Below are 15,163 nucleotides of genomic sequence, written 5' to 3'. Positions count from 1 at the left end.
AACTCCCCAGGAATTTATTGTTTCTGCTCTTGAATGGTTTTGTGCTGTTTTCCCTCTATACATCTTTGCCTGGGGTTGGTGCTGTGCACATTCCACAGCTACTTGCATTGATTTAGGTTTTGCAGAGAGGGTGCAGTGGGGAAAAGAACTGCTTTGAATCTGAAGTTAAATAATAAAATAGAAGTTAAATAATAAAGGTAAAATAACCTGGTACTAATAATTAAAAACAATTTATAAATCCATTGAAGTAACCAGAAGAGTCAACTTTGGTGGCATTGGAAAAATGTCTGATACCTTTCTTTTAATCAAACCTCATGTATTTGTAACAATGAACAGCATCTAATTAGGACAACCTTAAAATTAGTCCCTGTGAAATATGTTCCTTTCAGTGGATCCTCATTTCTCTGGAACTCACAGAGTTGTTTTCTCAAGCTTCAAAGTTTATTTAGACTGGCATAAATATAATTGTTTATTTTTGAGTTTATTGCCTAACCAATTAATATTCAAGATTTCCCTTGACTTTTCTGTATTCCACAGTTTGTGGATTCAGTCATATAAAACCTCAGTCCTGCTAGTACAAGATAAGTTGCACAAAAGTGACTGTGAACTAAATTAGTTTGTTAAGAGTCATTTGTGAGACTAATGATTTAGGAGATTAACTAGGTGCACTTTTGGAAGTAAGTTATTTAAAGAACTGATGCTAAATGACCCTTTGGACTGTTGTTACACCAATAGTTAATTGTGTGTATATTGTGATCAAAGCCTCCCTCTCCCTTTCCGTGGTACTAACCTGACTCTGGAGGGCCACATTAAGAGATCCTCTTGTCTCATGGTTTCCCCTGGGAGTATCCAAAAAGAGGGAGTTTCCCTGTAGTATCCAAAAACCTGACTGCTGTGAGGAAGGTTCTGACGTGGGTCAATTCAGCAGTGTTGGCAAGTTGTGAGTCATTAGGATGTCTCTCAAAGAAAGGAGTTGAATTTCTATTGCTTTGAAATTTCTGTGACTTTGAAAATTTACTCTGAATTGGTTGCAGTAATAAAGAGGGAGGAAAGGGGAGAAAGGACTAAGGTGGAGAGGAACGTTTGTTAAGGGCATGGAGTGATAGGACAAGGGGAAGGGCTTCAACTTGACAGAGGGCAGGGCTGCATTAGAGATTAGGAGGAAATCCTTCCCTATGAGGGTGGTGAGGCCCTGGCACAGAGAGGCTGTGGCTGCCCCATCTCCAAAGTGTCCAAGGCCAGGTTGGATGGGGCTTGCAGCAACCTGGTCTGGTGAAAGGTGTCCCTGCCCATGGCAGGAGGTGGAACGAGATGAGCTTTAAGGTCCCTTCCAACCCAAAGCATTCTGTTATTCTGTGATGACCTAACTGTGCTTTTCCATTTCCATCATCCTATTCCTAGAACTGAAGTCAAGGATGGCCTCACTGACTGTGAGGAGTGAGCTGACACCACTGTAAGAGAAGTAGATACTGGTCCTTATGTCTTTTGTTATGCTTTTTTGTTATGCTCAATTTGTTTTTATTTGAGGAAGGATTTACTCTCATCTGCTTCTTTTTGACTTTCTTTTCCATATAATGCATTCTCTTTAACATTTCATCTCCTTACACATAATAGAGATTTAGCTAGAGACAAGAGGCTTCAGGATGTATTCTGTTCTTACAGCTCTTCATCTCTGTTCCATTTTGGCCTTGAATTAAGAAAAACTTTGAAGGCCATAATAGGCTTTTTGAGATCTTTTGTTTGATTTGCAGTGCCTTACATTCAGTTTAGTTTGATCAGTGCTGAATCATTTCACCCTCTAACACCTAGTAGTCAGTCTCCATGAAGTGTTTGTGATTGCAGATGGGTGTTCCTGTGGCAAAGCCACCCCTGAAGTGGAGTTTGTGTCAGGGACAGCTGCAGTCAGTGATCAGCTGAGTGCAGCTCCTGTGTGGCCTATGGGGCAGTCTGGGTGAAGTGGGCACATCTGTGGCCCACTTAGGAGGAGCATTTTTCTGCTTCTGTGGACCATGTGTGATGAGAGAGAGAGTCCAGTGTTAAATCTGTAATGTAAAATAAGAGAAATACATGATTTTTTTTTCCAAAAGCTGATTTGTGTGGATACAGCCACATTTGACTTTTGAATGTGGTCAGCCAAACTAAAAACATCAAGTGTAGATAAAGTTGAAATAAAGAATCATTATCCTGTGACAAATATTTAGAAGCTAGCTGGAACATAATTCTGACAAAGTCTTGCTGAAGTCAGTAAGGTAAGTTTGAATGTCAGCTTCACTGAAAAGGAAAGGGGTCTTTCAAAATAGCTATTTAAATTCACTCCTTTTGCTCTTATTTCCTTAGATTTCTTTGTGGTCTAGAATTATCTTGCACGACACTATTGCAATAGTTCTTCTGTAGTTGCCCGTGCATTTTTTGCAGCAAGTTCTGCTGTTTTGTAGACTTTGGCTAAAGAAATGGGATGTTCACGCGCATTCAGGGTGTGTGGGTAGTTCTGGGAGGTAGATGCCTGCATATTAGCTGAAAATACAGGTACAGGCTCCTTCCCTTGGGAATTATTTTGCTGCAGGTGTTTGTACATGATGACTGTACAGATGTCTGTGCTGTGGCAAACCAGCATTAGAGCAGTGAGAGCACAGCTCGAACACAGCAGTGCAAAAACTGCAGGGCAGGGTTTAGCAGCTCCTGAATTAGCCTGTTAGTGTTTTTTTTCCCCAGAGATAGTAGAAGAAAAAAATCTTGTTTACTAATTTCTGGCTGGAAATTTTATTGTAGCTTGTGCCAAACTGAAAGGATGCATGTTATGTTTTCCTCATAGTAATGACATTACAAATCAGCTATTTCTAAAAAATACTAGTCCCATGAAATCAGAGATGCTGTAGTTTATTCTAAGTGGGTGGGGGATGCTGGGCTGGGAGTAGGTATTTGCTTAGTAACTGTCTCCAAATGAAATGCAATTTTCCTATGCTCTGCTTTCTCAACTCTGTTCTTAATGTAGCGTTGAAAAACAAAGAAAAGCCTTCCTTTAGCAAAAAAAAAATAAAAATGACAGAATGACTATCTACATTTTATTCCTCTGCAATTAATGACTAAAATCAGTAGGATTTTTTTTCCTGGCACAGTGGTCAGTGATGGTTCTGTGTGTTACAGTTCACATCCTCAGTTAGAGCTGCTGTTTGATCCAGCACTCTTCTTCTCTCTGCCCCCCTGGGACTTGCAGCTACCAATGGGATAATTTGCAGGAACAATTAAGGCATCTCTTTCCCTGGCTGTGGAGGGAAGGACAGTGGGTGGACTGGCAGCAGCTCCTTTACTGCATTTCTTCTTCCTTGCTTGCTGCCCTTGCACTGGCTTTTTGTCTTGTTGAATGTGAGTGAATGTTTTTCCATTAAAATAAACAATAAATTCTGTGTTAAGTGAGAATGAGTCCAGGCTGTTGAGTTTAGAGCTGAACTCTTGTTTGGAATTGTTTATAAATGTTTCAGCACTCTGTGTTATCAAAATCCATGCGCAGCGCAGACACATGTGCACAAGCCATGCTCAGGATGCCTCTGGGATTTGAGGATACCAGCACATGGCTCTGACACATCTTGCCTTGGTGGTCTTCCTCTAAGAGTTTACATTCCAAGGCCTTCCTCTCCCCCCTGTCCCACTTCCTGAATCTGATAATTCAGTCAGTTAATCTTTTACCAATTAGAGGGCAAGTCATGATTGCAAAATTGATCCATTTGCAGCCTTGGCTCTGGCAAGGGCAGAGTTTCTGCTCAGGGCCTCTCTTGGAATAGCTCTATCCCATGATTTGGCATCCCATGTGAAGTGTGGGAGATGCAGGTTATAAGTCCTTGCTCTGTCAGTTGGAGCAGGGCATGGGACATCAGTTTCTTGCATTCCTGGGAGTGTTTGCATTAAAGTATTGGGTTGTTCTCTTTCCTCCATTCACACAATGTACATTTGTTTTCGGTAATTTAGAAAAAGACGCACTGATAGACTTCATAGCCCTGTGCTACAGATTGCCTGGGAGATGGAAATTCAAATCTGGGGACGAACTGGGAAAAGCAGATGGTTCTTCAGTGATTTTCAGGTTTCTTTCTGGTTTTCAGATGACTTAGAGTTTGACCTGATGTGGAACTTGAATGCTCACATCAGCTTTCATTTTTGCTCTAAATGGTGAAACATTTTTCTGCTTCCATCTGTCCCTCCTGGTTTTAACTTGGATTTCTGACACACCACTCTCAGATGATTTTTGAATTTCTGGGCTTTGGCTGATAAGTAGCCATGAAATTTAGACTGATACACTGTGTTAAATCAGATGTTGCTTCTAGCCTAAATTTAGTTAATCTCATGGCCAACAGGGATCTATTATGAAGGCTGTCTATAATGTCATTTAAGATAATTTGATTAATATTTAATCTCTTAACAATAACAAAAGTTAGAATATCTTTAATGTTTGTATACACAGTTTACTTCTGGTGGAAAAACGTGTGTTTTAACAAACATTAGGTGACTGAAGATCACTCCATCTCACAAGATAGCTATACACTCAGTAAGAGCAGAAATCAAAGGTTTCCTGTACAGAAAGAGGCTACCTCAGCAAACCTGAGTAAAATCTGAATGTTAAAGCTCTTTCAGTTTTTCCAAGGAGAATGTGGCTCTAGGTGTCTCCAAAAAATTTCATCGGATGCTGGAGCTCCTGTGAAATTCTGCCTTTGTGTGTATTTTCAGTCCAATTACAAAGTCCCTCATTATTCTGGGCATTCCTTGTCTAGGAATATTAAAAGGCATTGCACTACATAATTCTTAAACTCTTTGTCCCCAAGCATTTGGGATTATCTATAAAACAACCCAAAACAATCAGAGAGCTGAAGGAAAGGGACTCTGGAAGTACTCCTGGGAAACAGCAAGGCTGTGTGAGTTCCTCCAAGTGAGTTTGGAGGGTGAGTCGCAGGATGTGAACACAGCATTGGGAACATTCCCGGATCTTCTCCACAATCCTTTTAATGTGGTCACAGACTCCTGACTGTGGGTGAAAATAAATCTGAATTAACTTCAGTGAAACATGGAGATGTTTAAATTTGTTGGGAAAAAGCACCATGATTTTTGTTGTCTGTACTAATTAGTGATGACACAGCATCGAGATGGCAAAAAATGAATCATTTGGATGTTCATGAAACAATATACTTTGAGTGTCACTAACATGTGGCTTTTGGGAATTCTTGAAGAAATAGAATCAGGATCCAAGGAGTATCTTTGGTGAAGCAGATTTGTTTGAAGAGGACAGTTATTCTTAATCCAGCTTCCTTTCTTATTACCAGTAATAGACAAACTACTGTTGCTCCTTGAAGGCTGTCAGGTGTCTTAACAGCACATAATGGCTTTTATTATCAAAATAATCAGGCTGAGTGACCTTTGGACTAAACTGTGGAGCTCCTTTGCATTCACATATGAAGTTAAATTTGACGTGTGTAGCAGCCACATGAGCTAAACTTGAGTGGTCAGGAACAAACATCCAAAGGTTGTGCCTTTTACGTTAAAAAGTTGTAATTGGAGCATTTGTTTTTTGAACTTAGTAGAAATCCAGTATGTTTCAGAAGCTTTTGAACAACTAAACAGAAAGGTAAGACAGATTCTTTGCATGATCCAAACCTAAAGAAAATTTTTCTTTTTTTACACTTACCCAATTGCACCTTAGTTTCTGGAATTCATTGATTCCTTTTCAACAATTTTCTGGACTTGTAAGATTGTAGTTTGATATCGTGTAGTATTTGAATTAAGTTACAGAATCATCGAATCACAGAATGGGCTTGGGAGGGATCTTAAAGCTCATCCAGTTCCAACCCCCTGCCATGGGCAGGGACACCTTCCGCTATCCCAGGTTGCTCCAAGCCCCATCCAACCTGAACACTTCCAGGGATGGGGCAGCCCCAGCTTCTCTGGACAACCTGTGCCAGGGCCTCACCACCCTCACAGAGAAGAATTTCTAGAGCCACATATTCTTTCTTAAAATGAAATTATGTTTTCTTTTAATTTAGCATGTACCTTCTTGATATTGCATGGAATTAAATCTGGCTCCAGAAAGAGCCCAGGTAGGACTTGTGTTTCTAGCACAGCAGCTGCTCTTAATAAGTGAGAAAACTTTGCACCTTTTCAATGATTTAAAAAGCTGGTAGAGGTTTTTAAAGCAATATTATCTTCCTGTGGTAGTCTGATTGTGGTCAGCTGCACTGACTTCTGTTTGGTTTTGATGTTCTTTACTGGTTTTAGTGTACCAAGGTCAGAAGTGGGCATTGAATTCTTGCTTTCTGGATCACCATCTGTCTGCAGAGTAGAGCAGTGGAAACTCCCTGCAAATGATCTGTCTTGGTAGAAGAGTTTTTTAGGAGTTTGGAAACATCAAGTGGCTTTTCCAGAAGCCGTGTGATCTGAAAGCTTTGTTGTTATGCTCACAGAGCTGTTTGTTTCCTTCCTGTGCTTACAATTAACAAATACGAAATTTAAAATGGTAAATTCTAGAAAGTAGAGTGTCCTTCAAGCAAGTGGTTTTTGAGAAGATTGTGTGTTGACTTCAAGGCTTCTGTGACACAGAGCACCTGATGGGGAACTGAGAGCTCCTGTTATTGATCTGAAACTTGTGCCTCAATGAACTTTTCATGGGAAACTTTGCTTAAGATCAGCCTGTGGTGGGGCAAAGGCTCAGTTCTCTAGGCAGTAAATCAGAGAGTAGAGCAGACAGGATGATCAGAGTAGTTGGTTTGAAAAAATTGTCCTTTTTACCTGAATATCAGTTTTTTAAATTGTATTAAAATAAGGACATGATCATGCCTGACCTCTAATATCTGCATTTCTAAACATATTTTTATTAGAACTTGCAGGAATCCTGGGAGAAGGCAGGCTACTTCTTTGATCTTCCGGATTTCTTATCTTGGAAAGCCACAGGTGTCACTGCAAGGTATGTTAATTATAACAATATGATTTGGTCATCCTCATCTGTTTTCTTCTGTATGTTCTGCTTTAATTCATTGTGACTGGACATGCTGTTATGTACATCTGTCTGTAATTGAGTCTGCCCCAAAACATCTTGAACCTATCTCCTGCTTCCATGTGCATTCCTGAGCACAGTTGTTCCTGGGAGCAGTGTAGTTCACAGATACAGTTTGTTGCTACAAATGTCAGTTAATTGGTCTTGTGATCCATTTTGGAGCAGAAATGTGATTGCTCTAATTCCTGTGAAATACACTTTTAATAATTCTCTGAAATCTGGGGGTTTTTACAAGTTTATTGACTTTCAGGAGAATTGGAAGGAAACACTTCTTTGCCCTGTGGGAGGGATCTGTTAAAATCTTGTTTACAGTGGTCACTTCACTGTAAAACGCAGCAGCTGTATTGCTCCTCAAAAGCATCCTGGAATACCTCCTGAGCAGTTTAACAAAACCCTCTGAGAGAACCCCTGAAAAATCTGCATTCAACTCACCAGCACAAGTGAAGTGTATTTGCAGATAAACAACTCCTTGTGAAAAGTGAGGGACAGTATTATTTATGGACTTACATGACCAGCTGCAGTTCACAGTTATTTCCATTGCAGTTTATGGAGCTGAATCTGCAAAATGTAGTCTCAGATGAAAACTGGTCAGAGGGTAGTTTTGGTCTCTCTGGAAATGAAGATACCTTTGCATCAGACACAGTTTTTTGAGTTATTTGAGTACTCTATTTCTCCCTAGTAAGTCTTCATGATTGACAGCTTTTGTTATAGTGTTATATATTATATATTCCCTGCATTATAGAGCAGGGAAGTGCTGTGTTTGACTTGAAAGAAAAACGGAGTTGCTGGATGGTAATTGATAGAAAGTATCTCAGTTCTTCCTTTGGATTTTCAGTCAGATTTTGCTGGATAACTGTGAATTATGTAACAGAAGAACAACTCCCACCCCATAGATCTTGCAGTCTAAGCAGTCCTGTCACCTGGCCCAACTCTTCCTTCAACAGGATAAATCCCAGATGATATTCCATGCAGGGTCTGCAACTCGTGAAAGTACTGAAGACTTGGATTTAGAATTAGTCAGGGCATTAGATGGAGAATGGTGTGAAAAGAGAGGGTACAGGGGTACTGATGGCTCCTTGGTCCTGCCTGGCTTTGGCTTTGTGCTCTTGGCTGCAACTTCCTGGAGGTGAAGCAGAGAACCTCTTCTAAAAACAAAAACTGTTGCAGAAGATTATACTCAAAAGTAGAGATGCCTGGATTTAGACTGGCAAATTCATTCCCTTAGCAATGACAATTTTATTATTCAAAAACATTTTGATTCTATTGATGAATGTTGGGAAAAGACTTTCTGGACCGAGTCCTCCCCCACCTTTGGTTGAGAGTCTTCTATTTTGGATAAAATAGTTCTTTGTAGGGCCTCCTTTGCTAACTTAATGTTTAGCCCATTAACATTAAAATTAAGCCCATTGTTTTGGCTCTAGTGGAATGTCTTATAGGGTAGCAAAGCAGGAAGAAAAAGACAGGAATATAAGGACAAGAAATGTTTTGCTGGAATCAAACCTAATTTTTTACCCCTTTCTCTCTTTCCCCCATGCACACCTGTTTTTGGGGAATTTCCTTGTATTTTGGTGAAGTAATTTGCCCTGCATATGCTTATAATACAAGGGAATTGTGAATTTATCAAGTATAAGATTCTTCCCACCTTTTCTCCCTTTGAGCACAAAGGAGCCCATTCACAGGGCAAGACACAGTGTTACTCACTCTGAATCATACAGAACTTGGCCCTGATAAAAGACAGATTTATTTTTTTTTAAATTTGTTTTGGTGATGGGGATTTTACCAAAATAAATGCAATTCCAAAAGCACTTTTATGGGAAAGACCTTGCTTCTTTAAAATTTTAAGGGGCTCTCTAAAACATTTTGTGTGTGTTTGACATTTAAAAACTGTGTATAGTCTTTTTGCCTTCAGTGAGGTCACTCAGAGCAGAACGTTGTGTGTGAGACAAGAATGGGACATATTTGAAAAGCAGTTCTTGATGTGTGTTTCTGAGTATGAAATCCTTTCTCTTTCCCTTAAAATTGTGCTGGCTTGGACTGCCTTGTTGCCAAGGTTTTTTTCCAGTGGAACTATAATAAAAACAGTAAAGACTTCTTACCTCCAAGCTGGAGATTCAGATGTATTCTGAGATTTTTTACCTGCTGGCTTTGAAATTGCTCTGTGTCTCTCTGAACAACACCCACCCATCACTTGCAAAGGATAAGTTCCAAATTGTTGATTCCCATTGTTCTTGGAAGACTGTTGCCTGTAATATTTCATATTTAAAATAGTTCTTTTTTATTGTTTCTCCTTGATGAAAGACCATTGAGTTTTTCTGAATGATCCTGACTATTATGCATTGCAAATGTTACTGACAGCTCTTTAGTTAACAAATTTAAAACTTTGGAACTTCCCAGATTCTACCCCCCAAGGTTGCAACAATGAAGTGTTGGTTTTGCCACTTGAATACTCAGTTGTGTTCTCTCAGAAATGCTGTGGTGGGGAGGAAGAGCTGTTCTGTCAAGGACACATTAAAAGTGCTTTGCAGAGGCTCAGCACTTCCACTTGTGGTGAGTGTGACTCACTGCTCCCCCTCCCACCATCTACAACCTCTGATAACTTTTCCTTTATATGGTGTTTTGGGTACAGCTATCTTAATAAAATCTAAACACTTATCTGGTTTAGTTACAGGCTACTGTGTTATGGATGGAGAATCCAGAGATGCACATCTGTAATTTCAGTGTATTTCTGAGGTCTCATGAGGGATTCCACTGCAGATAAGAATATGGCTGAGCTGTTCAACTGGGTGGAATTCACACCCAGATTTCTCAAAGGTCATGTGTGTTTAGACCCAGCATTCTGCTTCAGGGCCACTTCCAGTCATGAGCAACTTACTCGAAAATGAGCGGGTCTCTCCTGCATTTAAGATGAACTGTAACTAATGAGAGATTAAACCTGTGAAGGAGGATTTGGAAACATAGGGAAAAATGTCAGGCTGACATTATTGAGATAGAGAGTGTCCAACATTGTGCTGCAAGCCACCTCCCAAAATTACCAAAAAAAGTTGGAATAAACTCAATATTTGTGCAGATTTTTTTTCCATATTATTATCCTCTAGATATGTTAATATTTAGGGGAAAGTAATGTATTACCTAGGAGAGACTTCATCTCTTATAGGGATGTTGATGCAAATAATTTTCCTGTGGAAATAATTGTCCAGTCAGTCTTCAGCTGCTTGCCATCATGACAGGGAAAAGGGTGGAACAGATGTTTCGTATACTTTGGAGGAACTTTTCTAAATTATCTCCTTCCAACAGATCTCAGGATCATGAGTTTCTCCAGAGAAAATCAGTTTTATAGGAAAGAAATTCATGCTGTTACAGTAATTACAGACTGCAAAGTGAAGGAGAAATGGTTGTAGTTGATTAAAAGCGTTTCTGGGAACGACATAACCAATATTACTCTGTATCTCTGTGAGAGGGGGTGATATCTTTTTAATATACAGTGTATTTTCAACAGGAAGATCCCTTGACTAATTGTTTTCTTTCATTTATGAGTTCCTTGGCTTGAGCACATTTAAATAGCTGACTCTTTGTGTTAAGCAGTGATTGAGTCCTTCAAGTTTATTTGTCACCCGTTTCCAGTTGCTTATCATTAGGGCTTGAGATGGCTCCGTTGCACTGACGGAAATCCAGAGGACTCCTTGGATATTTCTAGACCTGATGCAGAGTCTGCTGGGATCAATAGCAGAGACTGGTCCCTTGCTGAATCACAGTGATGGAAGTTTTTAGTGGAACATTAAGCTGAGAAGGTGCTCTTGAATCCAAGAATCTGGATCCAGGTCTCTGCTCTGTTGTATCCTCTATGTGATTGTAGTAGTGAGTTAAATCTGCATCTTCAGAGGTGTTCGGGCAGCTGAACACATTTGGGGATTTCATTCTTGTTCATCCCTGTATTTGCTCTTCAGCTGTTAAACTGATAGATCCACACACTCTTAGGAGGTTTCTTGCTTTTACCGCTGTGAGATGAAATCGCTGTGTCAGTGAAGTCCTCACCAAATGTTTTATCCAGATAGGCTGGAAACTCTGAAAAGGGAGAGAGTTTGGAAGAGGAGCTTATGTTTAGAGGTGCAGTTGAAAAAACAAACTGGTGTGAGTTAAATGATTATCTGAAGGATGTCTGTGTCTTTTTAAAGGATTGGGCAATCCCTGCAGTGAGACGTGGTAACTGGACCAGTGCAGACAACCGTTTTGGGGCCAGCTGCCCTTCCCTTCCTTCCCAGCCTTGCCATGACTAATGTATACCCTTTGACTGGGCCCTGGAGTTTGGCTTCTTGTTTATATTTTGTGCCTACTTCGAAAGATGGCTGGTTTAAAAATCAGGCCTCTCAGTGGAAAGAAAGGGCCAAGGGAATATTTCAGGAAGGGCCGAGGGAATATTTCAGAAGGCTGTTGTGATTAGTGCTGAGCCCATGTGGCAGTGACAGTATCCTGAGCTGCACTCGGGGGTTGTGTCCTGTTTATGAAATGAAACCCAAAACTTCAGACTTGCAGACTTGTTTGGAAAAGTCTCTGGAGAAGGGAGAACTATCTTGAAGGGCTGGTTGGGAGGGGAGGAATGGTGTTTTTGTGGATTGGACAAACAAAGTACCGTGGATTTCTTGTCATGGAGCCAAGAGCAAGTGTCCCTGTGATGGTATCTTTGCCAAATGAGAGAATTCTTCTGCTGTTGGGCTTTTAATAAATTCAAAACATGTTCTTTAGAGACTGGTGACACATAGGCTGATCCAGAAAATAGGAAATGTGTAGCTGGAAAAGTTATCAGGATTGTGAAGGGCAGGTGCAATGTGGGCCATTACTGTTAGATTTTTTTTTTAATTTAAAAATGACATGTCCCTGAGTATACAGAGTAACCTGAAAAAGTTCTGTGTGCTAAAGAAGAAAATTGTTAGCAGGTCTCGTTAACCTTAGCCAGGAAGCACACAGGCAAACAGGAAGCTTTAGCTATTGTTATTGTACAAGTGCCCTTTACAAAATATTAGCAAAAGGAGCTTAATGTGTTTTCCACAAGAACAGGAGCCCTTCATAGTATCCTACTGTGCAGAAAAACTGCATTGTCCCTTTCCAGCAGCTTTGGACATACATTGAGACCTCGCAATGCAGAGGCTTACATTGAGATCTTCAAATATTTACTACTTTGATTATTTTTTGAAGATGTTAGGATTGTTAATTAGCTGTGGCAGTATCTAGCCCTTTGTTTTCTATTGTGTTCATTTGCTGCTGAAAAGAAAAAAAAGCCAGCTAGGTCAGTATAGAAAGGATTGGGGCAGGCAGTGGATGTATTCCTGGCAGCGTTCCACAGAGACAGTGAACTCTGAGCCAACCATGAAGTCATCGTGAACTCAGGGAGTCTCACTGATCCAAGGCAATGTGTCTTAATTTGACAAAGCAAAGGCTGCTTGATAAGCCAGCCCAGCTAGAAATACTGTTACAGGGGGTGTTTGTTAAATTGAGATTGTGGATGAGAAACGTGCTGATATGAAAGGAATCATCTTGTTTTCAGGTCCTTACTCCCCCAAGCCCAAAGGCAGCTTGGCTCCCTTCTCCCCTGTGGTTCGAGCTGTGCAGTGGCTTGATGTGAAATTTGAGAAACATATGTAGTTTTCTATTTCAGGAAAATGATCTCAGGGATTGAATGTGTGTTTTGTTGGCTGTTAAGCTCTGATCTTGCCTAGTGTGGTAGTTTGAGAGTGTGTGTGTGTGTATGTGAGTGTGTGTGTGTGTCTCTGTGATGGTTAAAATGTTCTCCAGCGCTTCAAAAAATAATAATTAAAAAAAAAAAATTAAATCAGAGTTCATATATTCATTGTTAAGGGTCTTATTTCTTCAGTCTCAAAAGGCAACATCCTACATCTTAAGAAGCCTCTGAAATAAATCTATGATGTACATCAGAAAATGTGTTTTATTTTTGCATGGTGATAATTAACATTTACTTGAGCTGATGAGTGGTGCTCAGTTTTCCATTGAAGCAAAAAAGCTGTGTTTAAACATCCCTTTCATTGTTGATCCTGTGCAGAAGCACTATAGATATGTATGAACACTGTAATTATTAACTTCCCTGAGGTTCAGATGATAATCTTCACTTAATAAAGTTTGTGAAGAGATGGCTGGGAATCTCTGAGATCTGTCTTTCTGGGATCCTGACTAATGGTGGCACTGAATAACTGTGCTTCACTGGGGCTGGGGGAGAGTATTGAAGGAGGTTGTGGTGTTATGGCCTTAAATTCTGAGGAAAGACAAGACAGAAACCACAGAGGAGTTTGTTGTCTTTCAGTTCTCTTCATCTCATCTTTTATAATCATCTTCAGATACAGGCTGAGTGTTCAGGGTGTTTCTTTTGCAGCAGCTCCTGTGAACACCGTCAGGGATCAGACCCTCGTGGTACAGGGGATGTAATGAACGATCTGTCATCTCCTTTGAACTCTTCTTATGTGAAACCTCATGGAAAGCCCCACGCAAAGCCCCTGCCCCTTGTGGGGTTGGGTCTCTGTTCAGCCAGAGCTGTGTAACAATTGCTTCCTTGCATAAATTTGAACCAGATAAGAAAATAGCCATGTTTATGAACTCCTGGGTCATTTGCAGCCCTGGCAGTGTTTCAGTGTGCACATATATAATGCATGTATTCACAGTAAATTCTTAAAAACCACCCCCCTGAAAACAATAACATTCCAGGAGTGTTCTCATCCAGGGAAGGAAAAGAAAGCTATGTAGCATGAAGTCTGTGCATTGCATGTGTACATACAGTGCTTAGAAGTATTTAAACTCACAGAAATTTATTATTCCATAAGGAGCTCTTTCATCTTGTCTTTAAAAAAAAAAATCCAAACCTTTACTCTTCTGGAATACCTTGCATATGAAAGAGTGTTAACAAATTCAGGCTTTAAATGCTGCTCTTAAGTAAGAAAGTAGCATTATTATTTTACAGCTGGGAAAAGAGCCGTATAATTTGAAGGGTAACATTCTTCTAAGTGTTTAGCTGGGCATCCAGCTTTCTGTCTGCCTTGCAGTGAGAATTAGGTGTCGTATTCCATAGCCATTTTCACAGATCACACTATAAATTATTTATTCAGGACCAATTCTTCCTGCAGACTTCCCAAACAAATGCTTTTCACCACTGGAGTGTTCCTCCTCTCCCTTTCACTGTAATACATGGCTGTAGCAACAGTCTTGGCCTGGAAGGCAGTTTACCTACAGGTTTGCTTTATTTTTGTTGGCTGACTCTCTCAATCTGCTTAATGTGAGTAACTTTCCCTGGAAATTCTCAGCGTGCTTTAGGATGACACTGATGGTGTCAGGGTTGATTTACATTATCTCTTTAAAGAGCATTAGCTTGCCTAGGACTTTTTCTCTTATTTGTTTTAGCATTCATGTTCTCCAGAGAGGAGCCTTTTAACTGTGAAATGTAAATAACCTGACAAGGAAGACTTCAAAAGCAAATGATTCTTTGTCCGTGGCAGTGATACCAAGCTTGCCAACTCTGTAACCTTTAAAACAGAGCACTTTTATGCTTGACCTGTCATCTGCCTATAAAAATAATCTTAGATCAGTGATACAGTGCTTTCAAGAATGTGTCTGAAGAAAGCAGACACTTCTATGTATGTGTTCTGTCATTTCTCCATTGTGATGGACCATCTGCTGCTTCAGCTCTCAGGGAGATTTGGGTATTGATTTGGTGTCAGTGTCTGGTGTGCTCTGAGGGGTGGGGAACACTTTCACTGCAGTTTGCAAATTGATGTTGCCAGATAGCGAGCCTGATATTATATAAATATATGTGTTTTGTGAAATCACCAAGGGTTTGTTTTTGCCTTCCCCCGTTCTTTATTCCAGTGCCATTCCATTAAGCTGTTCATTAGATGAAAGGTTGTAATTCAGTCTTCAGTGGATGAAATGTGTATGTACTTATGGAATCAAAGACATTCCAAGAAAGGTTGTTTATTTTCTTACTACCTTCTTTAATTAGATGTCAATGGTAGGATTCTGACTGTCTGCTTTCAGAGAAGCAGATGAAGCAGCAATGATTGCAGTGGGATCCAGCAGAGATGACTGAAGTTATGCTTCTTGGTTGTCAGACTCTGCATGCACAGGAAGCTTAATTCT

At 40.1% G+C, this 15,163-nt stretch overlaps 1 protein-coding gene across 10 annotated transcripts in view; it reads left to right on the top strand.

The window, feature by feature from the left end:
- Positions 1 to 15,163, top strand: part of FGGY (FGGY carbohydrate kinase domain containing) — a 149,432-nt gene that overhangs the window by 18,561 nt on the left and 115,708 nt on the right. For all 10 annotated transcript variants that reach the window (XM_027698977.1, XM_027698980.1, XM_027698983.1 and 7 more), the window contains exon 5: positions 6,855 to 6,940. In XM_027698977.1, the coding sequence (XP_027554778.1) occupies positions 6,855 to 6,940 (86 nt within the window). The remainder of the gene's footprint in view (positions 1 to 6,854; positions 6,941 to 15,163) is intronic.

This window comes from Neopelma chrysocephalum, unplaced genomic scaffold (assembly GCF_003984885.1).
Source record: "Neopelma chrysocephalum unplaced genomic scaffold, ASM398488v2 Primary Assembly neopelma1_135, whole genome shotgun sequence".
NCBI lineage: Eukaryota > Metazoa > Chordata > Aves > Passeriformes > Pipridae > Neopelma > Neopelma chrysocephalum.
This window is presented reverse-complemented; position numbering and strand designations above follow the sequence as displayed.